Below are 25,916 nucleotides of genomic sequence, written 5' to 3' on the forward strand. Positions count from 1 at the left end.
CGAGTGAAGATATCTCGCCAAGCGAGCGAATGTCAACGTGTATGGGGACCTTTATTTATATTACAGTCTCTCATTAAAAAGGGTAAATCGCTTGCTAGAAATGGGACGCTAGAACCCATAGAGCTGCTGAGATTCCAAGCTGGAGAGCTGCTGGCCAAAAAGCTAAATAATTCAAAAGGCCAACTGCAAATTGTCATTGATTGCCTGTGTCCTACATCATAATAAAAATGAATTCAAGGTTGAACCACCCCTTAATGATAGACGAATTACACCACATTTGCACATTTTACACCCCGTTTTTTCAATCAATGTGAGGAGTTTAGCAGTGAGCTGGACAAGTGAATGTACAATTGGATAGTATGATAGAGCCGGGGCAGAGCCGGCACTCTTTTTTAGCTTTATTGCTTATCGCTGTACTGCTCTTTGGCTTTAGCGCCATTGCTCCATGTGGTGCTGCCCATTCTCACCAATGATGCTGTTGCCTATTCCAGGAGAGAGGCCTTTCCAGTGCAATCAGTGTGGGGCCTCATTCACCCAGAAGGGAAACTTGCTCCGACATGGGAAGCTGCACACCGGGGAAAAACCCTTCAAGTGCCACCTTTGCAGTTACGCCTGCCAGAGGAGGGACGCGCTCACTGGGCACCTACGCACACATTCAGGTGAGAACCTTGCTTATTGGGAAGTAATGGCTGAACAATTACATTTCCCCTAGTCCAGTAACTCCTAGCAACGGCACTGGAACACAGCTGCCTGCCGGTTGCTCTGGGTTACAGGATCAGGGCAAATATTACAATGTAGAGCCTTTTTGCTAAATGGTGGTCAAAAAAGAAACCCTTCGCACCTTAGCGCAATAGACAGAAAATAGACTGTATACTCGTATATACTAAATGGTAAGTCTTGTGGAAAATAAGCAGCCTGTGCTTTGCTCTGGCATTTTGTTACAGGAAAAGGGTAAAAGCTACAAAAGTTCAAGGAGAAGGAAAGTCACAATCATTTGTGTGTGCCAAAAGTTAGGCACCGCCAGTGATTATATTCACTTACCTACTGCCTCCCTCAACCCTCTCCGACACATCATCTAAAATCCTGGCAGGGGAGGAGGGACTAAAACACTGATGTTACAGATTGTAACAACTTCCCCACAGCTTACGGACAGCATGCCTGAACTACATAACCCACAATGCATTGCACTGGGATGTTCCTTTCCTTATTGACATCACGTGTGCAGCAGGGAATTGTGGGATTGGGAGGAGGCAGGCTGAGGGACAGGTGACTACTGTTACAGTTTATTTGAGTCACAAAGTAGTCAGCCAGATCAGCAGGGGAACAGGGGGCGGGGCTTAGGGAACAGGGGGTGGGGCTTAGGGAACTGTTCCAAACCAGATTATTACATTAAACATCATGAAAAGGCTGCGTATTTATATTGATATTATATATTATATATTGATGTTACTTGAAATTATGTTTACTTTTCAAAAAGCTCAAGTTGTGTTGGGTGGATTTCCCCCTTACGGCATACTCCGCAATGGCTATGTATATACTATAAATATTATGATGTATTTCTAAATGTATTTATGTTTTATATTTATTTATGCTTCATTTTTTTCCCCAGTGGAGAAACCCTACAAATGTGAATTTTGCGGCCGTAGCTACAAGCAGCGCAGTTCCCTGGAAGAGCACAAGGAGCGGTGCCGCATTTATCAGCAGAACCTCAGTGAGTCCGGTGGGTCCCATCTCTGACCCAATCACTCGCACAATAACTATCTGTTCCTTTGCTTTCTGTGTGTGCTGTGCGTGTCAGAGATATTACATATATTGCTTTAAAAAAAATGGAAGCTGCAAAGGAAGTAAGAAAGCGTTTTCACACCTTATCAGATCAAAATCCCTGTTTACAGATTCAACCGCTGGCAGTAGAAGTATATAAATATATATATATATCTACTTTATGAGCTATTTTATGTAACCGCGTGTAAAAGAGTTGGCCACCGGCAGTCACCTGGGGCTACTCGCAGCCTCGTCACTGTAGTCGACCCTCGTGCTTCGGCAGCGCTTCACTGTTCTTCCTTAACTGACCACAAATGCAAAGGGACAGGAAGCAATGCCTTCCATTAGACAGCGAGGATACCCGAGCGCTTGCCTTGAATAGAGAGAGCAGAAAACCTCAAACCAGCTCAGTGGAAAGAATGACAAGCGACAGAAAGTGGTCGCAGAGAACAGGCAGCAGGTGTCCTTTACTTTGCCAAGAGAAGTCGGAGGTGATAAATACAGTAGAATTGTATCACGCAGGGCGGTATATACCAATGACCAACAGGATACTAAATAGATCATTTCCCAGCACTGCGGGGATAAGTAGAAATGGTAGTTTCATGGTTTACTAAACTCATATATACATGTATATAATCACAATTACACTTTCTGCATGCAGCGATGTTCATATGTCCAACATGGCTAAATGATTAAGGCATCAGTTGTAAAGTTGTCAGGATAAACAGCCACAAACATGAGCCAATGATCATCACGGGCGCTGCCAACCATTGGCTAATGTGGTGTAAAGTGGCCAACATGGCTGCTACCTCTCTTCAAGGTACAACATAGCTTCTATGCACTACATGGCTAAATGATTAAGGCATCAGTTGTAAACAAAATGCACTTTGTTGCAACACTAATGGTGGCCATACACGGGAAGATTCACTCGTTTGGCGAGGTTGCCAAGCAAGCAGATCTCACCCGATATGCCCACCCTAAGGTGGGTGATATTGGGCTAATTTACCGAGATCTGCCCAATTTTAGGCCAGATGGTAGCTGGGTAGGCCCGTCGGGGGTTCCAATACACAGGCAGATAAGCTGCTGAATCGGTCTAAAGGATGGCCACCTTTAGTTGTATGTATGTATGTATGTATAACTTTATTTATAAAGCGCCACAAGGGTACGTAGCGCTGTACAGTCTTACAATATACAGAGTTACACACAGGGAGGACAAGTGATATAATAAATACAATAAATATATATAAATGCACAGGGAGTAAGTGCCATGGGGTATGAGACACAGTAGGAAGGAGGTCCCTGCCCCATAGAGCTTACAGTCTAAGTGGTTGGGTAACATACAGGCACAAATTGGAAGATAAGTTGCACTTATTTCCCAACTATGTCTGTAAGCAATGTCAGCAAAACAACTATTTGTCAGGATAAACAGCCACAAACACGAGCCAATGATCATCACGGGCACTGCCAAGCATTGGCTAAAGTGGCATAAAAGTGGCCACCATTGGCCTCAAGAACAGTACAAACAGGTTCTATGAAGGGATGAATCACACACCATGCTGCCTTATGAGTGTGTTTGGTGGGGAGGATTAATGGCCTGGGGCTGGACGCAATTGGTTGGACTATGGCCCTGGGTTTCAATGAAAGAAACCCTAAATGCTGCTGCATAGAATGACATTCTAAAGGATTCCGTTTCTTTGTGGCAACAGTTTGGGGAAGGCCTTTTCCTGTTTCAGCACAATAATGGCCTGATGCACAAAGCCAGGTCCTACAGAAAGGGTTAGCTGAGATAGGAGTAGAATAATAGAGGCCTGCACAGAGCGCTCATCTCAACCCAACTGGCACCTGTGGGATATTGGAACCCCAACTGTGAGCCAGGCCTGATCCCCAACATCAGTGCCCAACCTCACTAATAATACTCTTGTGGCTGAATGGAAGCAACATACCATCAAAAGTGTTCCGGACTCTAGCGGAAATTGGGGAAGAATCACCAACAGCCAATGGCAACTGTACCAGTGTATTAAATCAAAAGGGCCTGGAATTCACTATCACTTATACACACATGATCCTTTATTTATAGAAGAAATAGAAACAGTGTTGAAGTACAGGTATGGGATCCCTTATCCAGAAACCTGTTATCCAGAAAGCTCCGAATTACGGAAAGGCCTGTCTCCCATAGACTCCATTTTAATCAAATAATATAGAACTTTAAAGCTGATTTTCTTCTTTCTCTGTAGTAATAAAACAGTATCTTGTAACCTATCACAACCAAGATATAAATAATCCTTATTGAATGCAAAACAATCCTATGGGGTTAAATTAATGTTTTATTAATTTTTAAGTACATTTAAGGTATGGAGATCCAAATTACAGAAAGATCCCTTATCTGGAATTCCCTTGGTCCTGAGTATTCTGGATAATGGGTCCTATACCTGTACACAAGTTCTATGTGCAGGTATCCAGCCTGCTATCCAAAATGCTTAGGGCCAGGGATATTGTAGATAAGTGGTCCTTTCTGTAATTTGGATCTTCATACTTTGTCTTCTAAAAAGTAATTAAAAAATTAAATAAACCCATTAGGGTTTCTGTGCTGTGTTGGGCTCTTTTGGTTCGGAAGCCGGAGCTCCCCTAGAGCTTGTTTGTAATGGCAAAGCGTTCTAGAGCTTTTCCATCAAAGTAAAGTAAAAGATTAGAAGCTACTCCATATCAAACACTGGGGATTTATCTCCAATCACAATGGACAGAACCACCCCAAATCTTGTGGGAATCTCAAAGATGTTTGGCCATTGCAGTAGTGCCTAAAAGCACCGCAGTAGACACATAGCCACATGTGCCATAGAGAGAAGGGAAGAGCTTGGGCTAAAGCTGGCCATACACGCACCGATAATATCGTACCAAACCTCGTTTCGTACGCTATCCGGTGCGTGTATGGCAAGTCCGCGAGTCGACCGATATCGCAGGAGGCTGCTGATATCGGTCAAGGTTAAAAGATTTTGATTGGGCGCCATAGAAGGCGCCTGAGCAAAATCTGCCGTCAGGGCTGAATCGGCAGAAGGAGGTAGAAATCCTATTGTTTCTACCTCCATATCTGCCGTTTCAGCCCTGAAGGTTAGTGGCCGATTGGTCACATGAAAGATCGGAAATCGCCACGTGTGTGGCCACCTTAAGGCAGAACAAACAGATCACCGAAGTAGCCATTTTCCATCTATTGCTCTGAGCTTTATATTGGATGGATGAGCTGCAGACGTATATCCCATTGGCAGCAGTGGGTATAAGGAAGTTCTAGATGGATTTGTGGGCTTTACTTCTCTCCCTTATTTATTGAGCCCCCCCACCCCCCTGCAGCAATTGCAGTACTTCCTCCGGCTCAGAGGCACTTATGGTGTATGGGCCACGCTCTCATTTAAGCACAAGATTTGCATCTGTCTGAATGATGTTCAGTTGACCACAAATTAACTTGCACCTCACTGGCAAAAAAACCGCAACCTTTACAGCGAGGGCTTCACAGACTCTGCACTCTGACAGTTACTTTAGAGGGTCTGTGCCTGCAGTCACTTCTGCTTGTGACAATAAACAATTCCTTTTTCCTCTCTCTTTCCTACCCACCCGGGCACAGCAACAGCAGCAAGCGAGGACTCCAGGCCGCCCAAACCGGAGATGGGGAGTGAAAGAGCGTTGGTCCTGGATCGTTTAGCCAGCAACGTGGCCAAAAGGAAGAGCACCATGCCGCAGAAGTTCATCGGTAAGAACCGCTTTTCATTTTATCTAGAAATAAATCTAGAACTTGAAATTAAAAATATAGGCCATTACCAGGTAGGTACCATCATGGCAAAGGTCACATGTCTCCCCATCTCCAGCGTCCCCACCCTCCTCCCCAGGGCGAATTTGCTTCAGGGTTTCACAACCTCTTTCCATTTCTTGATAGGCAGTGAATTAGACCAGAGAGTTTGGGACTTGCTCCTATTAGCACAGAACCCTGTTGTCTATGTTTGTGGTGTGTATGTGTGTGTGTGGTGATGGGGAACACTTCACACCGGGTTGGTAGAGCATGAATTGTAAAAGGGGAAGAATCACCCTCAGCCAATGGCAGCTGTACAAGTGTATCGAATCGAAAGGGCTGAGATTCACTATCGCTGGCACCCACACGTGGTACTGTATTTATAGAATAAATAGAAACGGCGCTGAAGTACAGCAGGCATTACAATTCCATATACAGGTGTGCGACTTGCTATCCAGAATGATCAGGAACAGGGGGGAACAATAAGGGGTAATTATATCTTAGTTGGGATCAAGTACAGGTACTGTTTTATTATTACAGAGAAAAGGGAATCATTTAACCATGAAATAAACCCAATAGGGCTGTTCTGCCCCCAATAAGGGGTAATTATATCTTAGTTGGGATCAAGTACAGGTACTGTTTTATTATTACAGAGAAAAGGGAATCATTTAACCATGAAATAAACCCAATAGGGCTGTTCTGCCCCCAATAAGGGGTAATTATATCTTAGTTGGGATCAAGTACAGGTACTGTTTTATTATTACAGAGAAAAGGGAATCATTTAACCATTAAATAAACCCAATAGGGCTGTTCTGCCCCAATAAGGGGTAATTATATCTTAGTTGGGATCAAGTACAGGCTGTTCTGCCCCCAATAAGGGGTAATTATATCTTAGTTGGGATCAAGTACAGGTACTGTTTTATTATTACAGAGAAAAGGGAATCATTTAACCATTAAATAAACCCAATAGGGCTGTTCTGCCCCCAATAAGGGGTAATTATATCTTAGTTGGGATCAAGTACAGGTACTGTTTTATTATTACAGAGAAAAGGGAATCATTTAACCATTAAATAAACCCAATAGGGCTGTTCTGCCCCAATAAGGGGTAATTATATCTTAGTTGGGATCAAGTACAGGTACTGTTTTATTATTACAGAGAAAAGGGAATCATTTAACCATTAAATAAACCCAATAGGGCTGTTCTGCCCCAATAAGGGGTAATTATATCTTAGTTGGGATCAAGTACAGGTACTGTTTTATTATTACAGAGAAAAGGGAATCATTTAACCATTAAATAAACCCAATAGGGCTGTTCTGCCCCCAATAAGGGGTAATTATATCTTAGTTGGGATCAAGTACAGCTACTGTTTTATTATTACAGAGAAAAGGGAATCATTTAACCATTAAATAAACCCAATAGGGCTGTTCTGCCCCAATAAGGGGTAATTATATCTTAGTTGGGATCAAGTACAGGCTGTTCTGCCCCCAATAAGGGGTAATTATATCTTAGTTGGGATCAAGTACAGGTACTGTTTTATTATTACAGAGAAAAGGGAATCATTTAACCATTAAATAAACCCAATAGGGCTGTTCTGCCCCCAATAAGGGGTAATTATATCTTAGTTGGGATCAAGTACAGGTACTGTTTTATTATTACAGAGAAAAGGGAATCATTTAACCATTAAATAAACCCAATAGGGCTGTTCTGCCCCAATAAGGGGTAATTATATCTTAGTTGGGATCAAGTACAGGTACTGTTTTATTATTACAGAGAAAAGGGAATCATTTAACCATTAAATAAACCCAATAGGGCTGTTCTGCCCCAATAAGGGGTAATTATATCTTAGTTGGGATCAAGTACAGGTACTGTTTTATTATTACAGAGAAAAGGGAATCATTTAACCATTAAATAAACCCAATAGGGCTGTTCTGCCCCCAATAAGGGGTAATTATATCTTAGTTGGGATCAAGTACAGCTACTGTTTTATTATTACAGAGAAAAGGGAATCATTTAACCATGAAATAAACCCAATAGGGCTGTTCTGCCCCCAATAAGGGGTAATTATATCTTAGTTGGGATCAAGTACAGGTACTGTTTTATTATTACAGAGAAAAGGGATCATTTAACCATGAAATAAACCCAATAGGGCTGTTCTGCCCCAATAAGGGGTAATTATATCTTAGTTGGGATCAAGTACAGGTACTGTTTTATTATTACAGAGAAAAGGGAATCATTTAACCATGAAATAAACCCAATAGGGCTGTTCTGCCCCAATAAGGGGTAATTATATCTTAGTTGGGATCAAGTACAGGTACTGTTTTATTATTACAGAGAAAAGGGATCATTTAACCATGAAATAAACCCAATAGGGCTGTTCTGCCCCCAATAAGGGGTAATTATATCTTAGTTGGGATCAAGTACAGGTACTGTTTTATTATTATAGAGAAAGAGGAAATCATTTTTTTAAATCTTGAATTATACGATTAAAATGGAGTCTGTGGGTGTGGGAGATGGCCCTCCTGTAATTCTGGAAAAGGGGTTTCCAATGATCCTAGACAGGCATTTATAAAGCTATGTAATGACGTTTTGGTACAAGAAGATGGACATTAAAAACCCCCAGTGTTACAAAGCTGCATTTATTGCCCCTGCTTTATAAATTACTTTTTCATGTTATCGTTTTGCTTGAGTTTCTACTGATTAATTTGGAGAAACACCGGGCTTGAAGTGGTGTAAAATAATAGTATAGGTGACAGTGTGCAGTGGGGCATACAAAACATTTGGGGGTGTTTATATACCTTATGAATGTACCCTGTAAAGGGAACCTCCACCCATGTTTGCTTGATTAAAAAATATAGCATTCTGTGCCACTTTCCAATATTTATAATTGACTTATTTTAGTGGTTTAAAGTTATTTGGAAATGTAATGGTGTTTGGAAGCCATGTTTGATTATCCCCTTTCCTTCATTCTGCAGCAATAAAACAGTTCTTGGGGTGGAGGACTCCTTTAATGCGCATAACATATTAAGGATTTCAAATGAAAATTATACATATATATATATAAAATATTTGCACAGGGAATAAGGCAGATGTCCCACAGAGAATTAGCCACACTCCACCGGCAAGAATAGGAGTCGCCAGTGGAAAGGCCTTTGAATTACTTTAGATTTCCAAAGTTGCACAAAGTTGCCTACAGGAGGAACCTTCATGCAACTTCGGAAAACCGAAACAATGTGAAGCCCTTTCCACCTATTGTGGCCGGTGGAAAGGCATTTTGGAGCGGTTATTCACCCCAGATAGCAGAGATCTATTGTTGGCCACTAACTGGTTTCGTGGAACATCAGCCTAATTGGCTGAATATTATTTTTTTTTTATTGACAGTTTTTTTGCATATACAAGTTTAACAGTCAAGCTTTGCATTATATCTAGATGTATCTCTAATATTGAATGTGTCTGTATGTGTTAAGACATACAATCTCAGGAAGAGAGAGCATAAAGAGAGAAGGAAGAGAAGTAGGGGCTGAATATTATTTTGCAAGATAAGAAAGAGCACCAAAGAGCTTACAGTCTAGAACAGGGATCCCCAACCAGTGGCTCAGGGGTAACATGTTGCTCCCCAACCCCTTGGGTGTTGCTCCCAGTGCCCCAAAGCAGGTGCTTATTTTTGAATTCCTGGCTTGGGGGCAAGTTTTGGTTGCATAAGAACCAGCTGTACTGCCAAACAGAACCTCCTGTAGCTGCCAGTCCCCATAGGGGCTCCCAAATAACCAATCATAGCCCTTATTTAGCACCGCCAGGAACATTTTTTTCTTGCTCCCCAACTCTTTTTACTATTGAATGTTGTCCACGGGTTAAAAAGGTTGGGAAATCCCTGGTCTAGACTGTGCAGTGGAGAAATAATGCAGCCACAATAATGGTTACTAGAGCTTATAATATACCCCACTGTGCCAAGCAGCCATGAGTGTGTTAGGTGGGGTACTGGGGGGGCTCCTATATATGTCTGTGTGTGCTGCTAGGGGGGGCACGGTGCATGTATCCTGGCGTGTGTGTGTGTGTGTGTCAGGGGGGCACTTTCATTGAATCCTGTATATTAGGAACAGGTGACAGATGTTTCCTGATCTGTGAGTATTTGGGGAAAATGACGTTTATGTAAATGTGCCAACAAACATTATGTGTGTGTATTGTGTGGGGCAGTTACATGTGTATGGTATGTACGTATGTATGTACAGGGGCTTATTAATAAAAGTATGTTCTGGTACCTGCAAGGGAAGCGGTGGGGGGGGGGTAATACACATATAATGGAAGGTAATATTTCCTACTTGTGTTTTAAAGGAAAAGGAAAGCAAGAATACCGGGGGGGGGGGGGGGGGGGCTGACAGTTGGCTAGTTACTTCCGCCCCCCCCCCAGTAATTAATATTAATAACTTTTCACTCAAGGTTTTGATTTATTATTACAGAGAAAAAGGAAATCATTTTTAAAAATTAGAATTATTTTCTTATAATGGATGGGAGATGGCCTTTCCGTAATTTGGAACTTTCTGGATAATGGGTTTCCGGATAAGGGATCCTATACCTGTACAGGGATCCCTTAATCCAATGCTGCACCTTTTACAGCAGTGAATCTGGAGCAGATATATCTATATCTATATATATATATATATATCATACAGGTTGCACCCTACAGTGGTAGATGTGCAAGTACCCCATTGACGGGACTGACAGGGTTAATTGGGCCCTGCCCTAAGCATTCAAATACACCATTACCATTAGTAACTGAATTCTGCATTTGATTCTTGATTTGGTTCAGGATTTGGCTGAATCCGAGTGCCTGATGGAACCAAATCTGAGTCATTAAAATCACTGGCAAAAGATTAAGGAAACTGCTTATTATTTTACACGCGCTGTGCGCACAGAATTCTTTCCCCCTTCCTTACAGATTTATGGGGCATTCACACAATCATTGCACAACTGCCATGTTTGTTGTTCCCACAATGCATTCTGGTGTCATTGTGGGCACAAACAGGTGAATCTTTTGGCATCACAAATTGGGCGCCAAATATTTTCTAAGCCTGCCCGGCATCATCTCATCAGTGTTCAGCTGGCCGGGTACCCACAGAATACCCACAAAACTGGGCAGAAGATCTGTGATCTGTGCAGGTAGCCTGCGGGTACACAGCGGGGGTAGTCGGGGAGGTTGCTGGCAGCTTTAAAAAAACACAAAAAGACCTGCGCTCCCCAGCAATCTCGCCAATTTATGACCTTAATTCTGGTTCCCGCCCCAAAATAATGATGTAACTTTCAGTTTGGCGGGGCAGTGACGTGTCCAGGTTCCACCTTGTTCCACCCTAGGGTGACGTCACTTCCGTGCCCATGATGTCACTTCTGGTGACATCACGGGGGAAAATTCCCTGGACTACTCAACCCCCACGTCCCCCCCCCAGCTCCGCCGCTGGATTTCCACTGGTAGGACTGGCCAGGGTCGGTCTGGGAGGTGCAGGGCCACCGGGGCTGCCGCCCCAGGGGCCCCGCATTCTCCAAGGTGCCCCCGCATCACCCGCCGGCCGCGCCCCCCTAACCCCCAGGAGGGGCCCGCCCAATGTCCTCCCTAAGCACAAGTAAGGGAAATGTGTCAGCGGAGGACATCAGTGGCTGGTGGAGCGGCAACAGGGATCGGGACTGGGGACTGGAGAGATGCCGAATAAAAAGCTGGGCCGCTCGGACACCAGGAAAAACTAGTAGGCCCCGGCGGCCCAGCTTTTTATTCGGCATCTCTCCAGTTTGGAATTTCAGCAGTTATCTGGTTGCTAGGGTCAAATTTACCTTAGCAACCAGGCAGTAGTTTGTATAAGAAGCTGGAATATGAATAGGAGTGGGTCTGAATATAAACATAAGCTATAACAATGAAATGGGAGCCTCACAGAGCAATCATTTTTGGCTGCCGGGGTCAGTGACCCCCATTTAAACGGTGGAAAGAGGCAGAAAAGGAAAGAAAAAATTTAAAACCAATCAAGCAATAAAGACCAATAGAAAAGTTGGCCATTCTATAATATAAACATTAACTGAAAGGTGAACCTCCCCTTTAAAAAACAAAAAATAGGAAAAAGGTTTAAGAAAAAAAATGACTTTAAAGTTAAATTTAGCTCCACACCTCTGTAAAAAAGATGATTAATCTCATATTTTTAAGAGGCAATTTCAAAACGCTATTGCGATCTGACAGGTCCCAGAGCTTGAGGTTCGTGAGATGATTCTGCTCTTTCTGGTTTCAGGTTTGCACATCATGGGAAGGCAGCGAGCACAAACGCACCGCTATGTCAATGAATGGTTTTCATTTGTAACTGCAAGAAATTAGGGCAGGAAGAACTACTGAGCTCATAAACACATAGGCACCAAGGGTGCGGGGTAACAACATGGCTTTAACTGAAACTGTAGGTAAAGGGGAATACAGAACAGCCCTATTGGCTTTATTTCACGGTTAAATGATTCCCTTTCCTCTGTAATAATAAAACAGTACCTGTACTTGATCCCAACTAAGATATAATTACCCCTTATTGGGGCAGAACAGCCCTATTGGGTTTATTTCATGGTTAAATGATTCCCTTTTCTCTGTAATAATAAAACAGTACCTGTACTTGATCCCAACTAAGATATAATTACCCCTTATTGGGGGCAGAACAGCCCTATTGGGTTTATTTAATGGTTAAATGATTCCCTTTTCTCTGTAATAATAAAACAGTACCTGTACTTGATCCCAACTAAGATATAATTACCCCTTATTGGGGCAGAACAGCCCTATTGGGTTTATTTCATGGTTAAATGATTCCCTTTTCTCTGTAATAATAAAACAGTACCTGTACTTGATCCCAACTAAGATATAATTACCCCTTATTGGGGGCAGAACAGCCCTATTGGGTTTATTTCATGGTTAAATGATTCCCTTTTCTCTGTAATAATAAAACAGTACCTGTACTTGATCCCAACTAAGATATAATTACCCCTTATTGGGGGCAGAACAGCCCTATTGGGTTTATTTAATGGTTAAATGATTCCCTTTTCTCTGTAATAATAAAACAGTACCTGTACTTGATCCCAACTAAGATATAATTACCCCTTATTGGGGGGCAGAACAGCCCTATTGGGTTTATTTAATGGTTAAATGATTCCTTTTTCTCTGTAATAATAAAACAGTACCTGTACTTGATCCCAACTAAGATATAATTACCCCTTATTGGGGGGCAGAACAGCCCTATTGGGTTTATTTAATGGTTAAATGATTCCCTTTTCTCTGTAATAATAAAACAGTACCTGTACTTGATCCCAACTAAGATATAATTACACCTTATTGGGGGCAGAACAGCCCTATTGGGGTTATTTCATAGTAGGCTTATGCTATGGAGATCCAAATTACAGAAGGAAACTGTATCCAGAATACCCTGGGTCCCGAGGATTCTGGGTAACAGGTCCCATACCTGTACTAGATACTTAGTATGATTCAATGGGAATGTATTTAAAAAGGCAATTTCCCATGGGCAACGTAATACTCTGATTGGCTGGAACCCCCTATTACTCCCCCTCACTTTGAATGGTGTAACCTCCTTACTAAACACCTTAACCCCATTTAAACCCCTTTCGTTGAATTAAACTAAATCAGCCTGGGTACAAATAAAGCTTTACTGCTTCTTTAAGCGAGTATTGTATAAACAGGTAATGAAGGTGAACAACATCCTTATTGGGGGGCAGAGTTGTAGCTGATTTGTAAAGAAATAGCTGCAATAATTCTTGAAAATGTGTGCGGTTAGAGGCACCAAGCGGTGCGGAGGTGGGTAGAACCATGAGAACAAGGGAGGCGAAAAGAATAATGTAATATTTTTCCGCACATTGCTGACTTGCTATTTAAAGAGTGGTGGGAAGTGCGGTGCATTTGCTGACGATGATGGATTGTACTGTAACAGTAACGTATTGCTGAACTGCATCTGACTCACAACCATCACAAACTTATTGTAGGTTACACACTGCTGAAGGCATGGGGAATCGTGCCAGAGGGACCAATCAGAGACTGTTTCAGCTCGTAGCAACCATTCAGGCATTTGTACCATTCTGGCTACTGTACATGAATTGCCAGTAATGGGTTAACGGGTCGGGTAAATGAGTAACAATCCTATCAGTGATAGATTAAACCTGCCTGGGGTGCTAGGTGGTCCCCAAGACATGGGCCCCCTCTACTGATCCAGATATGGCACATAAACAGCTAGAACCATAGTTATTCCAACGGAAATGCCAGACCCCCTTTCTGTTTTCCCCCTAATTTTTGTGATAGATTAAACCTGCCTGGGCTGCTAGGTGGTCCCCAAGACATGCCCCCCCCCTCTACCAATCCAGATATGGCGCACAAACAGCTAGAACCATAGTTATTCCAACGGAAATGCCAGACCCCCTTTCTGTTTTCCCCCTAATTTTTGTGATAGATTAAACCTGCCTGGGGTGCTAGGTGGTCCCCAAGACATGGCCCCCCCTCTACTGATCCAGATATGGCGCACAAACAGCTAGAACCATAGTTATTCCAACGGAAATGCCAGACCCCCTTTCTGTTTTCCCCTTGATGGGAAATCTGTGGCTGGCCATGAACTGCCAGTAATGGGTTAACGGGTCGAGTAAATGAGTAACAAACCTATCAGTGATAGATTAAACCTGCCTGGGGTGCTAGGTGGTCCCCAAGACATGGGCCCCTCTCTACCGATCCAGATATGGTACCCAAACAGCTAGAACCATAATTATCCCAGCGGAAATACCAGACCCCCTTTCTGTTTTCCCCCTAATTTTTGTCAACCGTGTTGCTTCACTCACAGAAGGACCCACACAATATGGGTGATAGGGGACAACCTCTTTTGTTTTAATCAAATACACCCCAAAGTTCAAGCAGGAGCCCCAGAGAAAGGAAAATATATTAGGACCTCCATGAGAATGGGTCGGTGGGATCAGAGTCATTGCTCTCCCCCATTGTACAGTAACCTATTAAATCTCTCCTGCCTTACTGATGATGTGATATGGATACAAGGGACCCCGTTACCTCACCTAATGCACAAGGTAGGGGCTTATGGGTAATTCATGAACACAGTTATTTACCTAAACCATCTCACCCTAAGGGACAGATTAATTACTTAAGGGGGAACTCCACCCAAACGCAACTTAAACTTTTTGAAAAGTAAACATAATTTCAAGCAGTAGGCCGATGCCACCCCCCTTACGCGCTTTATGCCTTTTGCCTTCGGCTTGCATCTTCCCAATCCCACAATTCCCTGCTGCACACATGATGTCAATAAGGAAAGGAACATCCCAGTGCAATGCATTGTGGGTTATGTAGTTCCTGCATGCTGTCTGTAAGCTGGGGAGAAGTTGTTACAATGTGTAACATCAGTGTTTTAGTCCCTCCTCCCCTGCCAGGATTTCAAATGATGCAGAAAGAGAAGAACAGTTTTGCAGCTGGATTTCAGCATATAAAAATGGTATTTATTCCTACTGGTTGAAGGAACAGATTACAGGGATAGGTATATTAGGGGTTTAGTATTAGTGGTTGTATATATAGTTTATGTATGTGAGTGTATAGATTGGTAGGTATAGGGTTGTGGGTGCTGGGTTTACTTGGAAGGGTTGAACTTGATGGACTCTGGTCTTTTTTCAACCCTATGTAACTATGTAACTATGGTGGAGAATGGGCGGGACGGAAACCCTGAAGGAAGAAGTCCCTCCCACTTAGGAATAGATAGGAATAGATGCCAATGGTTAGCGCCTTGTGGAAGGTTGATCTGTACATGAACCTACTGAACAGCTTTTGAATTGGCAGTTAAACCCAAAAAACATGTTCCGATAAAGCAGATATGTGTTTTCGCCGCTCTCATCAGTTTCTTACCTTTAGTGATTGTTCCTGAGGAAAAGAAAGGCCTTTGTTCACACGATGATTCATTAATACTCACTGCGGGGTGCTCAGGTCTCTCTAGTGAGAGGGCGTAGCTGGGTAAGATCAGACGAGGCAGTCAGTCAATAAAGAAATTCAGTTCTACGGTGGCTCACAGGGAGATTATTGTTTGGGGCGTTAGGCTCTGCTGAAGTACTGAGAAAAGTTAATGTGAAAAGACATTTGTGGCCAAATAAAGAACAATGGCATCTAATGCAAGGCTGAAACTGCCACCTGGATCAATAAACCTACATAGGAACTAATGGAAGCAAAGAAAATGGAGTCATTTTACCTCTATTGTTTCCATTCCATGAATGCTAAAGCAAAGAAATGGTAGTGGTCCCTGCGACTGAAGCACAGAGGTCTCAGGTTTAGTGATGGGTCGAAATGTTTCGGCAGGCATGGATTCGCGGCAAATTTCCGCGTATCGCCATTGGCGGATTGTTTCGCGAAACGGCTGGAAAAATTTGCTGCGGAAAAATTTGAAGCGCATGCAAAAATTGTCACGGGCGTCAAAGAATAGTTGTGGCGTCTAAATAGTTGCGGGCGTCAAAATAAATAGTCGCACGTCAAAAGAATAGTCGCGGTGTCAAAATAAATAGTCGCGGTGTCAAACTAAATAGTCGCGGGCATCAAAATAAATAGTCACGGGTGTCAAACTAAATAGTCGGGGCATCAAAATAAATAGTCACAGGCATTAAACTAAATAGTCGCGGCGTCAAAATAAATAGTCACGGGCGTCAAACTAAATAGTCGCGGCGTCACAATAAATAGTCACGGGCATCAAAAGAATAGTCGCGGCGTCAAAATAAATAGTCGCAGGCATCAAAAGAATAGTCGCGGCGTCAAAATAAATAGTCGCAGGCATTGTGCAGTGTAAAAAAAAAATAGTCGCGGGCGTCAAAGAATAGTTGCGGCGTCAAAATAGTCGCGCGTCAAAGAATAGTCCCGTGACAAAAAAAATTTTCACGGGCGTCAAAGAATAGTCCCGCCGTCAAAAAAGTTGCGCGTCAAAATAAATAGTCGTGGTGTCAAAAGAATAGTCGCGGCGTCAAAATAAATAGTCGCGGTGTCAAAATAAATAGTCGTGGGTTTCAAAAGAATAGTTGCGGCGTCAAAATAAATAGTCGCGGCGTCAAAAGAATAGTCGCAGCGTCAAAATAAATAGTCGCAGGCATTGTGCAGTGTAAAAAAAAAATAGTCGCGGGCGTCAAAGAATAGTTGCGGCGTCAAAATAGTCGCGCGTCAAAGAATAGTCCCGTGACAAAAAAAATTTTCACGGGCGTCAAAGAATAGTCCCGCCGTCAAAAAAGTTGCGCGTCAAAATAAATAGTCGTGGTGTCAAAAGAATAGTCGCGGCGTCAAAATAAATAGTCGCGGTGTCAAAATAAATAGTCGTGGGTTTCAAAAGAATAGTTGCGGCGTCAAAATAAATAGTCGCGGCGTCAAAAGAATAGTCGCAGCGTCAAAATAAATAGTCGCGGCGTCAAAAGAATAGTCGTGGCGTCAAAATAAATAGTCGCGGGCGTCAAAAGAATAGTAGCAGCGTCAAAATAAATAGTTGCGGCGTCAAAATAAATAGTCGTGAGCGTCAAGAGTAGTCGCGGGCGTTCTAAAAGATTCGCACATTTTTCGCCAAAGCGAAACGGGACGCATTCGCTCATCACTTATCAGGTTTCTATATATGTTTTGCTGTCAGCCCTAATGTTATGTGAGTGCTAACGCAGTTCTGGCTCTGTGTGTCCCCAGGAGAGAAGCAGCCGTGCTTTGAAATTTCCTACAACGGTTACTTGTACGACAAGGAGCACGAAATGATGGCCGCCAGAATCATGGAGCAAAACATAGGCGCCACCATGGCCTACGTCAACCCTGAAGTCCTACGCCCAATGGTGCACACACCGGCGGTCCCCACTGCTGAAATGGTGTCGGTTATCAGCAGCCTGTACCCCGTGCCCCTCACACGCGTGGAGATACCCAATGGCCACGTAACTGGACAACTCATGAAAGAGAAGAGGTCAGTGCCTGACAGGGTTCGTTCCCCAATCCCCAGCGCTCAGGACTCTACCGATACTGATAGCAGTCACGAAGAGAGGTCCTCTTTCCCCCCTACCCTAACCGCTACCCCTATGCGACCCAGCATTGCCGTCGAGCCGCCCCGGCAGATTTCTAGAGTCTGTGAGAACGTCAAGCCAAGTGGGCAGTACCAGCGGGACCCCATTAGGGTGCTGAGCAAGGAAGGCTGCCCCCTGGGGGTGTACCGCTGTGATCACTGCTGTGTTCTTTTCCTGGATTATGTCATGTTTACTATCCACATGGGATGCCACGGATTCCGAGACCCCTTTGAGTGCAACATGTGCGGATACCGCAGCCAGGATCGCTATGAATTCTCCTCTCACATTGCCCGAGGGGAGCACCATCTTGGAATGAAATAGCGTGTTTGTAAGGTGTATATATATATCTCTGAGGCCTAAACAATGAACTGATTCTGAAAACCGAACTTCTAGGTTTCTTCCACCAGATCGATCTCATTTGTACAAGTTGGACATGGCTTAAAGCAGAGATCAGGGCCCTTTTGAGCTCATATCACGGTTACAGATACCTGACCAACCTGCTCTAGTTTTAGAGATATCCAAGCAGAAACTTAGCATTTCTTCCAAAACTTACCCTGATTGGCCTTCTGAGCCCCGAACCTCCCCACCGCCAACACAAATCCATTGCACACTAGATATCGCCCTCTGCGGTAACCACTGTCATAAGGTTTAGGAGCCGTGCCGTGCCATGAAGGAAGATACTTCACAACCCTACCTGCAACCTCCTACCTACCAAAGATTCCCAACCCTACCTGCAACCTCCTACCTACCAAAGATTCACAACCCTGCCTGCAATCTCCTACCTATCAAAGATTCCCAACAATACCTGCAACCTCCTACCTACCATAGATTCCCAACCCTACCTGCAACCTCCTACCTACCAAAGATTCACAACCCTGCCTGCAACCTCCTACCTTCCAAAGATTCACAACCCTGCCTGCAACCTCCTACCTACCAAAGATTCACAACCCTGCCTGCAACCTCCTACCTTCCAAAGATTCCCAACAATACCTGCAACCTCCTACCTACCAAAGATTCACAACCCTGCCTGCAATCTCCTACCTACCAAAGATTCCCAACCCTACCTGCAACCTCCTACCTACCAAAGATTCCCAACCCTACCTGCAACCTCCTACCTTCCAAAGATTCCCAACAATACCTGCAACCTCCTACCTACCAAAGATTCACAACCCTGCCTGCAATCTCCTACCTACCAAAGATTCACAACCCTGCTTGCAATCTCCTACCTACCAAAGATTCCCAACCCTACCTGCAATCTCCTACCTACCAAAGATTCCCAACCCTACCTGCAATCTCCTACCTACCAAAGATTCACAACCCTGCCTGCAATCTCCTACCTACCAAAGATTCACAACCCTGCCTGCAATCTCCTACCTACCAAAGATTCCCAACCCTACCTGCAACCTCCTACCTACCAAAGATTTACAACCCTGCCTGCAATCTCCCACCTACCAAAGATTCCCAACCCTACCTGCAATCTCCTACCTACCAAAGATTCCCAACCCTACCTGCAACCTCCTACCTACCAAAGATTTACAACCCTGCCTGCAATCTCCCACCTACCAAAGATTCCCAACCCTACCTGCAATCTCCTACCTACCAAAGATTCCCAACCCTACCTGCAATCTCCTACCTACCAAAGATTCACAACCCTACCTGCAACCTCCTACCTACCAAAGATTCACAACCCTACCTGCAACCTCCTACCTACCAAAGATTCCCAACCCTACCTGCAACCTCCTACCTTCCAAAGATTAACAACCCTACCTGCAACCTCCTACCTACCAAAGATTCCCAACCCTACCTGCAACCTCCTACCTACCAAAGATTAACAACCCTACCTGCAACCTCCTACCTACCAAAGATTCCCAACCCTACCTGCAACCTCCTACCTACCAAAGATTCACAACCCTGCCTGCAATCTCCTACCTATCAAAGATTCCCAACAATACCTGCAACCTCCTACCTACCATAGATTCCCAACCCTACCTGCAACCTCCTACCTACCAAAGATTCACAACCCTGCCTGCAACCTCCTACCTTCCAAAGATTCACAACCCTGCCTGCAACCTCCTACCTACCAAAGATTCACAACCCTGCCTGCAACCTCCTACCTTCCAAAGATTCCCAACAATACCTGCAACCTCCTACCTACCAAAGATTCACAACCCTGCCTGCAATCTCCTACCTACCAAAGATTCCCAACCCTACCTGCAACCTCCTACCTACCAAAGATTCCCAACCCTACCTGCAACCTCCTACCTTCCAAAGATTCCCAACAATACCTGCAACCTCCTACCTACCAAAGATTCACAACCCTGCCTGCAATCTCCTACCTATCAAAGATTCCCAACCCTACCTGCAACCTCCTACCTTCCAAAGATTCCCAACAATACCTGCAACCTCCTACCTACCAAAGATTCACAACCCTGCCTGCAATCTCCTACCTACCAAAGATTCACAACCCTGCTTGCAATCTCCTACCTACCAAAGATTCCCAACCCTACCTGCAATCTCCTACCTACCAAAGATTCCCAACCCTACCTGCAATCTCCTACCTACCAAAGATTCACAACCCTGCCTGCAATCTCCTACCTACCAAAGATTCACAACCCTGCCTGCAATCTCCTACCTACCAAAGATTCCCAACCCTACCTGCAACCTCCTACCTACCAAAGATTTACAACCCTGCCTGCAATCTCCCACCTACCAAAGATTCCCAACCCTACCTGCAATCTCCTACCTACCAAAGATTCCCAACCCTACCTGCAACCTCCTACCTACCAAAGATTTACAACCCTGCCTGCAATCTCCCACCTACCAAAGATTCCCAACCCTACCTGCAATCTCCTACCTACCAAAGATTCCCAACCCTACCTGCAATCTCCTACCTACCAAAGATTCACAACCCTACCTGCAACCTCCTACCTACCAAAGATTCACAAACCTACCTGCAACCTCCTACCTACCAAAGATTCCCAACCCTACCTGCAACCTCCTACCTTCCAAAGATTAACAACCCTACCTGCAACCTCCTACCTACCAAAGATTCACAACCCTACCTGCAACCTCCTACCTACCAAAGATTAACAACCCTACCTGCAACCTCCTACCTACCAAAGATTCCCAACCCTACCTGCAACCTCCTACCTTCCAAAGATTAACAACCCTACCTGCAACCTCCTACCTTCCAAAGATTCACAACCCTACCTGCAACCTCCTACCTACCAAAGATTCACAACCCTACCTGCAACCTCCTACCTACCAAAGATTCACAACCCTACCTGCAACCTCCTACCTACCAAAGATTCACAACCCTACCTGCAACCTCCTACCTTCCAAAGATTCACAACCCTACCTGCAACCTCCTACCTACCAAAGATTCACAACCCTGCCTGCAACCTCCTACCTTCCAAAGATTCCCAACCCTACCTGCAACCTCCTACCTTCCAAAGATTCCCAACCCTACCTGCAACCTCCTACCTTCCAAAGATTCACAACCCTACCTGCAACCTCCTACCTACCAAAGATTCACAACCCTACCTGCAACCTCCTACCTACCAAAGATTCACAACCCTACCTGCAACCTCCTACCTACCAAAGATTCACAACCCTACCTGCAACCTCCCACCTACCAAAGATTCACAACCCTACCTGCAACCTCCCACCTACCAAAGATTCCCAACCCTACCTGCAACCTCCTACCTACCAAAGAATCCCAACCCTACCTGCAACCTCCTACCTACCAAAGATTCCCAACCCTACCTGCAACCTCCCACCTACCAAAGATTCACAACCCTACCTACAACCTGCAACTGCAATTAGGAATGGCTTATAAATCCCTCCATGCCAGGGTCAGACTGGGCCACCAGGACACCAGGAAAAATCCCGGTGGACCCGACCCTTGACGGTGCTCCCCCTGCCCGTCGTTCCTCCCCTGATGCATTCAATTTATGCGCTCGGGGGAAGACGTCGGGTGGGGGGCCTGTGAGGGGGGTTAGGGGGGCCCCTGCGGGGGGGGCCCAGGCACCTGCAGGGCCCCGGGGGCGGGAGCCCCGGTGGGCCCTTCACCGCCCAGACCGATCCTGCCCTCTGCTGTGGATCACCCTTTATAACTATGGGCCCCACCTCTGCTCCGCCCATAACCTCACCCATTTGCCGGCCCCCTTCACCTTTCACCGCCCATTTCCCAGCCTCTTACGGCATAGCCCTGCCCCTAAATGATGTCATGAAAAAGGTGGCAACCCTGTTCAAAAGTGGGAGATCGTTTATGTACATAGATTGTATATTTATCAACTGGATAGTTCATCTAAAGGCAGGTTTTGCCTGCATGGACTGGATCAATTGCTCAGCGCTCTTCTGTTCTACAAAACAAAACTAGGGACGTCTGAACTACTGTAATACAGACTGGTTAAAGGGGCAGCCCCTTGTTCAACCTGAGCTTGGTTTACAGGTCTCCTAATGCCTCAGCTAAATCTGTGATATTTCTTAAGGGGGAAAGAAAAACGAAAACTGTTTTCAATTTCCAACTTCCTGTGGTTCTTGCGAGCAATTGTGAGAGGAGGAAGTGGTCGTTTTATTCCGATTCCCCATTCACAGACACTTATTTGCCAGTCAAAAACCCATCAAAAGGGGCCCCAAGGCATGGGACAGATCTCATCATCTGTATCCAGACCAAAGCAGCCGATTACAGGAAGCGCGAGCAGGAAGTAGTAAGTGTAAAAACAAAGCAGTGATTGGCTAGTGCTTTATAATGAAACAAAATAAGGAAATAGGCATATTTTGTATAAAAAGAATCCATGTTTCAGGATCGGTTCTATTTATTTTGCTCATGCTGAAAAGATGTGTCGGCACGTACGTCCCCTTTAATGTAGCATTTGACGTGGTGTATTTTTTAACCTGTTTTTTTTTTTTTTCTCAATTAGGATAAGAAAAATAAAGATTTTGTGATGTAAACTTCAATTTCTCACAGACTTTATTATATTTAAACATACAAATACTGTACACGGTGCATATCTGTTGGTTTTCGTTTTTTGCTGTAATTATAACATGAAAAAATTCCAAGTGTGTACGGATTAAAGGTCAAGTTAAACCTATGTGCCCCATATAAACGTTCCTGAATAGGTGAAGCACGGATTTATTCTCCATGAGAGGTAGGTATCCCCTGGAATATTCCACCAAACCCAGGTATGGGATCCCTTATCCGGAAACCCGTTATCCATAAAGCTCCAAATTTAATAATAAAACAGTACCTGTACTTGATCCCAACTAAGATATAATTACCCCTTATTGGGGGCAGAACAGCCCTATTGGGTTTATTTCATGGTTAAATGATTCCCTTTTCTCTGTAATAATAAAACAGTACCTGTACTTGATCCCAACTAAGATATAATTACCCCTTATTGGGGCAGAACAGCCCTATTGGGTTTATTTCATGGTTAAATGATTCCCTTTTCTCTGTAATAATAAAACAGTACCTGTACTTGATCCCAACTAAGATATAATTACCCCTTATTGGGGGCAGAACAGCCCTATTGGGTTTATTTCATGGTTAAATGATTCCCTTTTCTCTGTAATAATAAAACAGTACCTGTACTTGATCCCAACTAAGATATAATTACCCCTTATTGGGGCAGAACAGCCCTATTGGGTTTATTTCATGGTCAAATAATTCCCTTTTCTCTGTAATAATAAAACAGTACCTGTACTTGATCCCAACTAAGATATAATTACCCCTTATTGGGGCAGAACAGCCCTATTGGGTTTATTTCATGGTTAAATGATTCCCTTTTCTCTGTAATAATAAAACAGTACCTGTACTTGATCCCAACTAAGATATAATTACCCCTTATTGGGGGCAGAACAGCCCTATTGGGTTTATTTCATGGTTAAATGATTCCCTTTTCTCTGTAATAATAAAGCAGTACCTGTACTTGATCCCAACTAAAATATAAACTATTGGGTTTAATGAATGTTTTATTAATTTTTTAGTAGACTTAAGGTATGGAGATCCAAATTATGGAAAGACCTCTTATCCCGAATACCCTTGGTCCCGAGCATTCTGGATAATAGGTCCTATACCTGTATATTGCTGCTGCCTGGCTGATAAGCCATCAAAGTGTGTCTAAAATAAGAAAGTGAGGGCGAGGGAGGGGGCCATGGTGTCTCTATAGACTATACAGGTGCAGAGTCTGTTACTGGGGACCCACAGCTGATCTGATCTGCTTCCCCCATATTCCGCTGGTGTGGCTGTGGTGTAGGAAGACTACGTGTAGCTGAGCTGGGTGCAGCTGTGAATGTATGGGCCGCCCTGGAATAAAAACTTCTCCTTTGTTATTCTCAACCTAAACCACGTTCCTTTTTGTGGGGGGGGGGGCTTAACAGGGTCCCCTATAATGTTATAAAGAGTCTGTAACATGCCTAACCATATAACAAGCTCAGAGACACAATGAAGTAGGACTAATCAACAGGGTGGTTGTACTTGGCAATCGTCTAATGAATGAATCCCATTGGGTGGAATAGGAGAATCGATGGTTCTAGATCAATAAAAAAGTTGGGGTCCTCCTTTTCCCTTTTTCTACCAGAAAACACAAAAATCATCCCACACCTTCAGGCCCTTGGGTTTATAAACTTCTTGCCCCACATGCTTTCAAGCTTCTTACTGGCTAGGGTAGTGGGGGGCAGAACCATGGTGTTGGGCGGAGCAATTAAGTTATTGGGGGTTGGGAACAGGGCTGCACCGAATCCACTATATTAGGATCCGGCTAAACCCTGAAACCTGGTATATGCTTTGCTTTGAAAAAATTCAACTGCCGTGTTTATGTGACAAAAAGTCACGTGATTTTGAAGGAGAAGGAAAGGTAAAAACTAAGTGAGCTTCACTGAGTCCTCTATCAAAAGATACAGGATTTCTTGTCTGTCTGTTTTCCTCTGCCCGAGACACGCAGCTCTCACCTCTCCTGCTCCCCCTCCCTCAAGAATGCTAAGAACTCCCTCCTCCCCTTAGGAATGTGAATCTGAGCCAATCAGCAGGAAGCTGACTCATTGCCTTACTAACTGAGCATGTACACCGGTCTTAGTCTTGGTGCAGGAGTGAGGCATTATGGGAACTTTCTTTATAGAATTCAACTTTTTTTTCCTGTTTGGCTTCTGATCATCTTAACGGGAGAAATATGGGGAGACGTAAGGGCACTATTGAGAGAACTGAAGGTATGCCTGCGGCTTGGGATTAACTCTTTATTAGCCTTTCCTTCTCCTTCAAGGCCAGATCCAGAACCGAATCCTGGATTCAGTGCACCCTAGTTGGGAATGAAGTCAGGCTATAAAGGGAGCTGGGAGAGGGGATAGGAGGCGGATCGGAGGCGGGCTGTGGGCGGAGTATAAGGTATTACAAATGTAGTTGCCAGTAAATTTGTAATACTGGCCCTGGCTGGTTTTTTACTGGCCGGGCCAGTTGGCAGTTCTAGCCACACCCCTATAATCTCCATTTTCTGTTTAATCCTTATGATCCGAAGACTTTCAACAACATCTGCTTTACAGTTTTCAGCCTCCATTCCCGAGTACTAAACGCGCCACAACCCTCCGAAGCGAAAAGGTTAAGTTGTACAGGTGCCGGCAGATCTCTCCAGTAGTACCGGGACTGATGTGACTCTGTGTGGCCCCCCTGGGGCCCTGAGAGCTGGTATTTTGGGGTTGGAAATGGGAAGTGAAACTCACAGCTCGGTGACCGTCGCCGCTCGTATGTCAGTAAGTTCCCTTCTCCATTAACCATGGGACAAAACCCTTTTGATAAAATATACATGGGCTGACGCAAAGCCAGAGCGCGGGCATGTTCCGGGCACGCTACGGCCGCTTGCTGGAAAGCCTTCGTCTGCCTTCACTTTATATTCAAAAGGAAAAAAACCCCAGTCGGGAGTTCCTGCAAAAATGCCCAAATGATTTCAGAGAAAGGCAAATGTTCCAACTGTCACCCTAAAGCCTTGTTCTACTGCATTATATATATCCGTTATATTCTTACAGACTCACAGAGATAAACACAGGGGGAGCAAAGCAGACATTTGGCTTAGACGACAATTAGTGATGTTGCAACAAAATCTGCTCCATTTGTAACTGTCTGAGATACCTAATTGCACACATGGATCAGGCTTTATGGGTTTGGCTCAGGCCCGGAAATGCCAGGGGGGCTGTAAGGTGCCACAGACAGTCACTATTTATTGGGCTGGGGGGGCTGTTTGTGCCTCTGGGTACTGGGAATGCCAGGGGGGCTGTAAGGTGCCATAGACAGTCACTATTTATTGGGCTGGGGGGCTGTTTGTGCCTCTG

General features: G+C 44.3%; 1 protein-coding gene across 1 annotated transcript; it reads left to right on the top strand.

The window, feature by feature from the left end:
* The first annotated feature begins 372 nt into the window (after positions 1-372).
* Positions 373-18,279, top strand: ikzf3 (IKAROS family zinc finger 3). Its single transcript, XM_031894801.1, has 4 exons — positions 373-659; positions 1,610-1,720; positions 5,375-5,500; positions 17,233-18,279. The coding sequence occupies exons 1-4, from the start codon at positions 446-448 to the stop codon at positions 17,913-17,915; spliced, it is 1,134 nt and encodes a 377-aa protein (XP_031750661.1). The 5' UTR covers positions 373-445; the 3' UTR covers positions 17,916-18,279.
* The last annotated feature ends 7,637 nt before the right edge of the window (positions 18,280-25,916 follow it).

Source organism: Xenopus tropicalis, chromosome 10 (genome assembly GCF_000004195.4).
Source record: "Xenopus tropicalis strain Nigerian chromosome 10, UCB_Xtro_10.0, whole genome shotgun sequence".
Classification (NCBI taxonomy): domain Eukaryota; kingdom Metazoa; phylum Chordata; class Amphibia; order Anura; family Pipidae; genus Xenopus; species Xenopus tropicalis.

Bases quoted from the DNA above. Each gene is read 5' to 3' on its own strand.
- ikzf3 (XM_031894801.1), top strand. From the start codon at position 446: ATGTGGTGCTGCCCATTCTCACCAATGATGCTGTTGCCTATTCCAGGA. The intron at 660-1,609 runs GTGAGAACCTTG...TTTTTTCCCCAG, and splicing joins GCACCTACGCACACATTCAG to TGGAGAAACCCTACAAATGT. The intron at 1,721-5,374 runs GTGGGTCCCATC...ACCCGGGCACAG, and splicing joins GCAGAACCTCAGTGAGTCCG to CAACAGCAGCAAGCGAGGAC.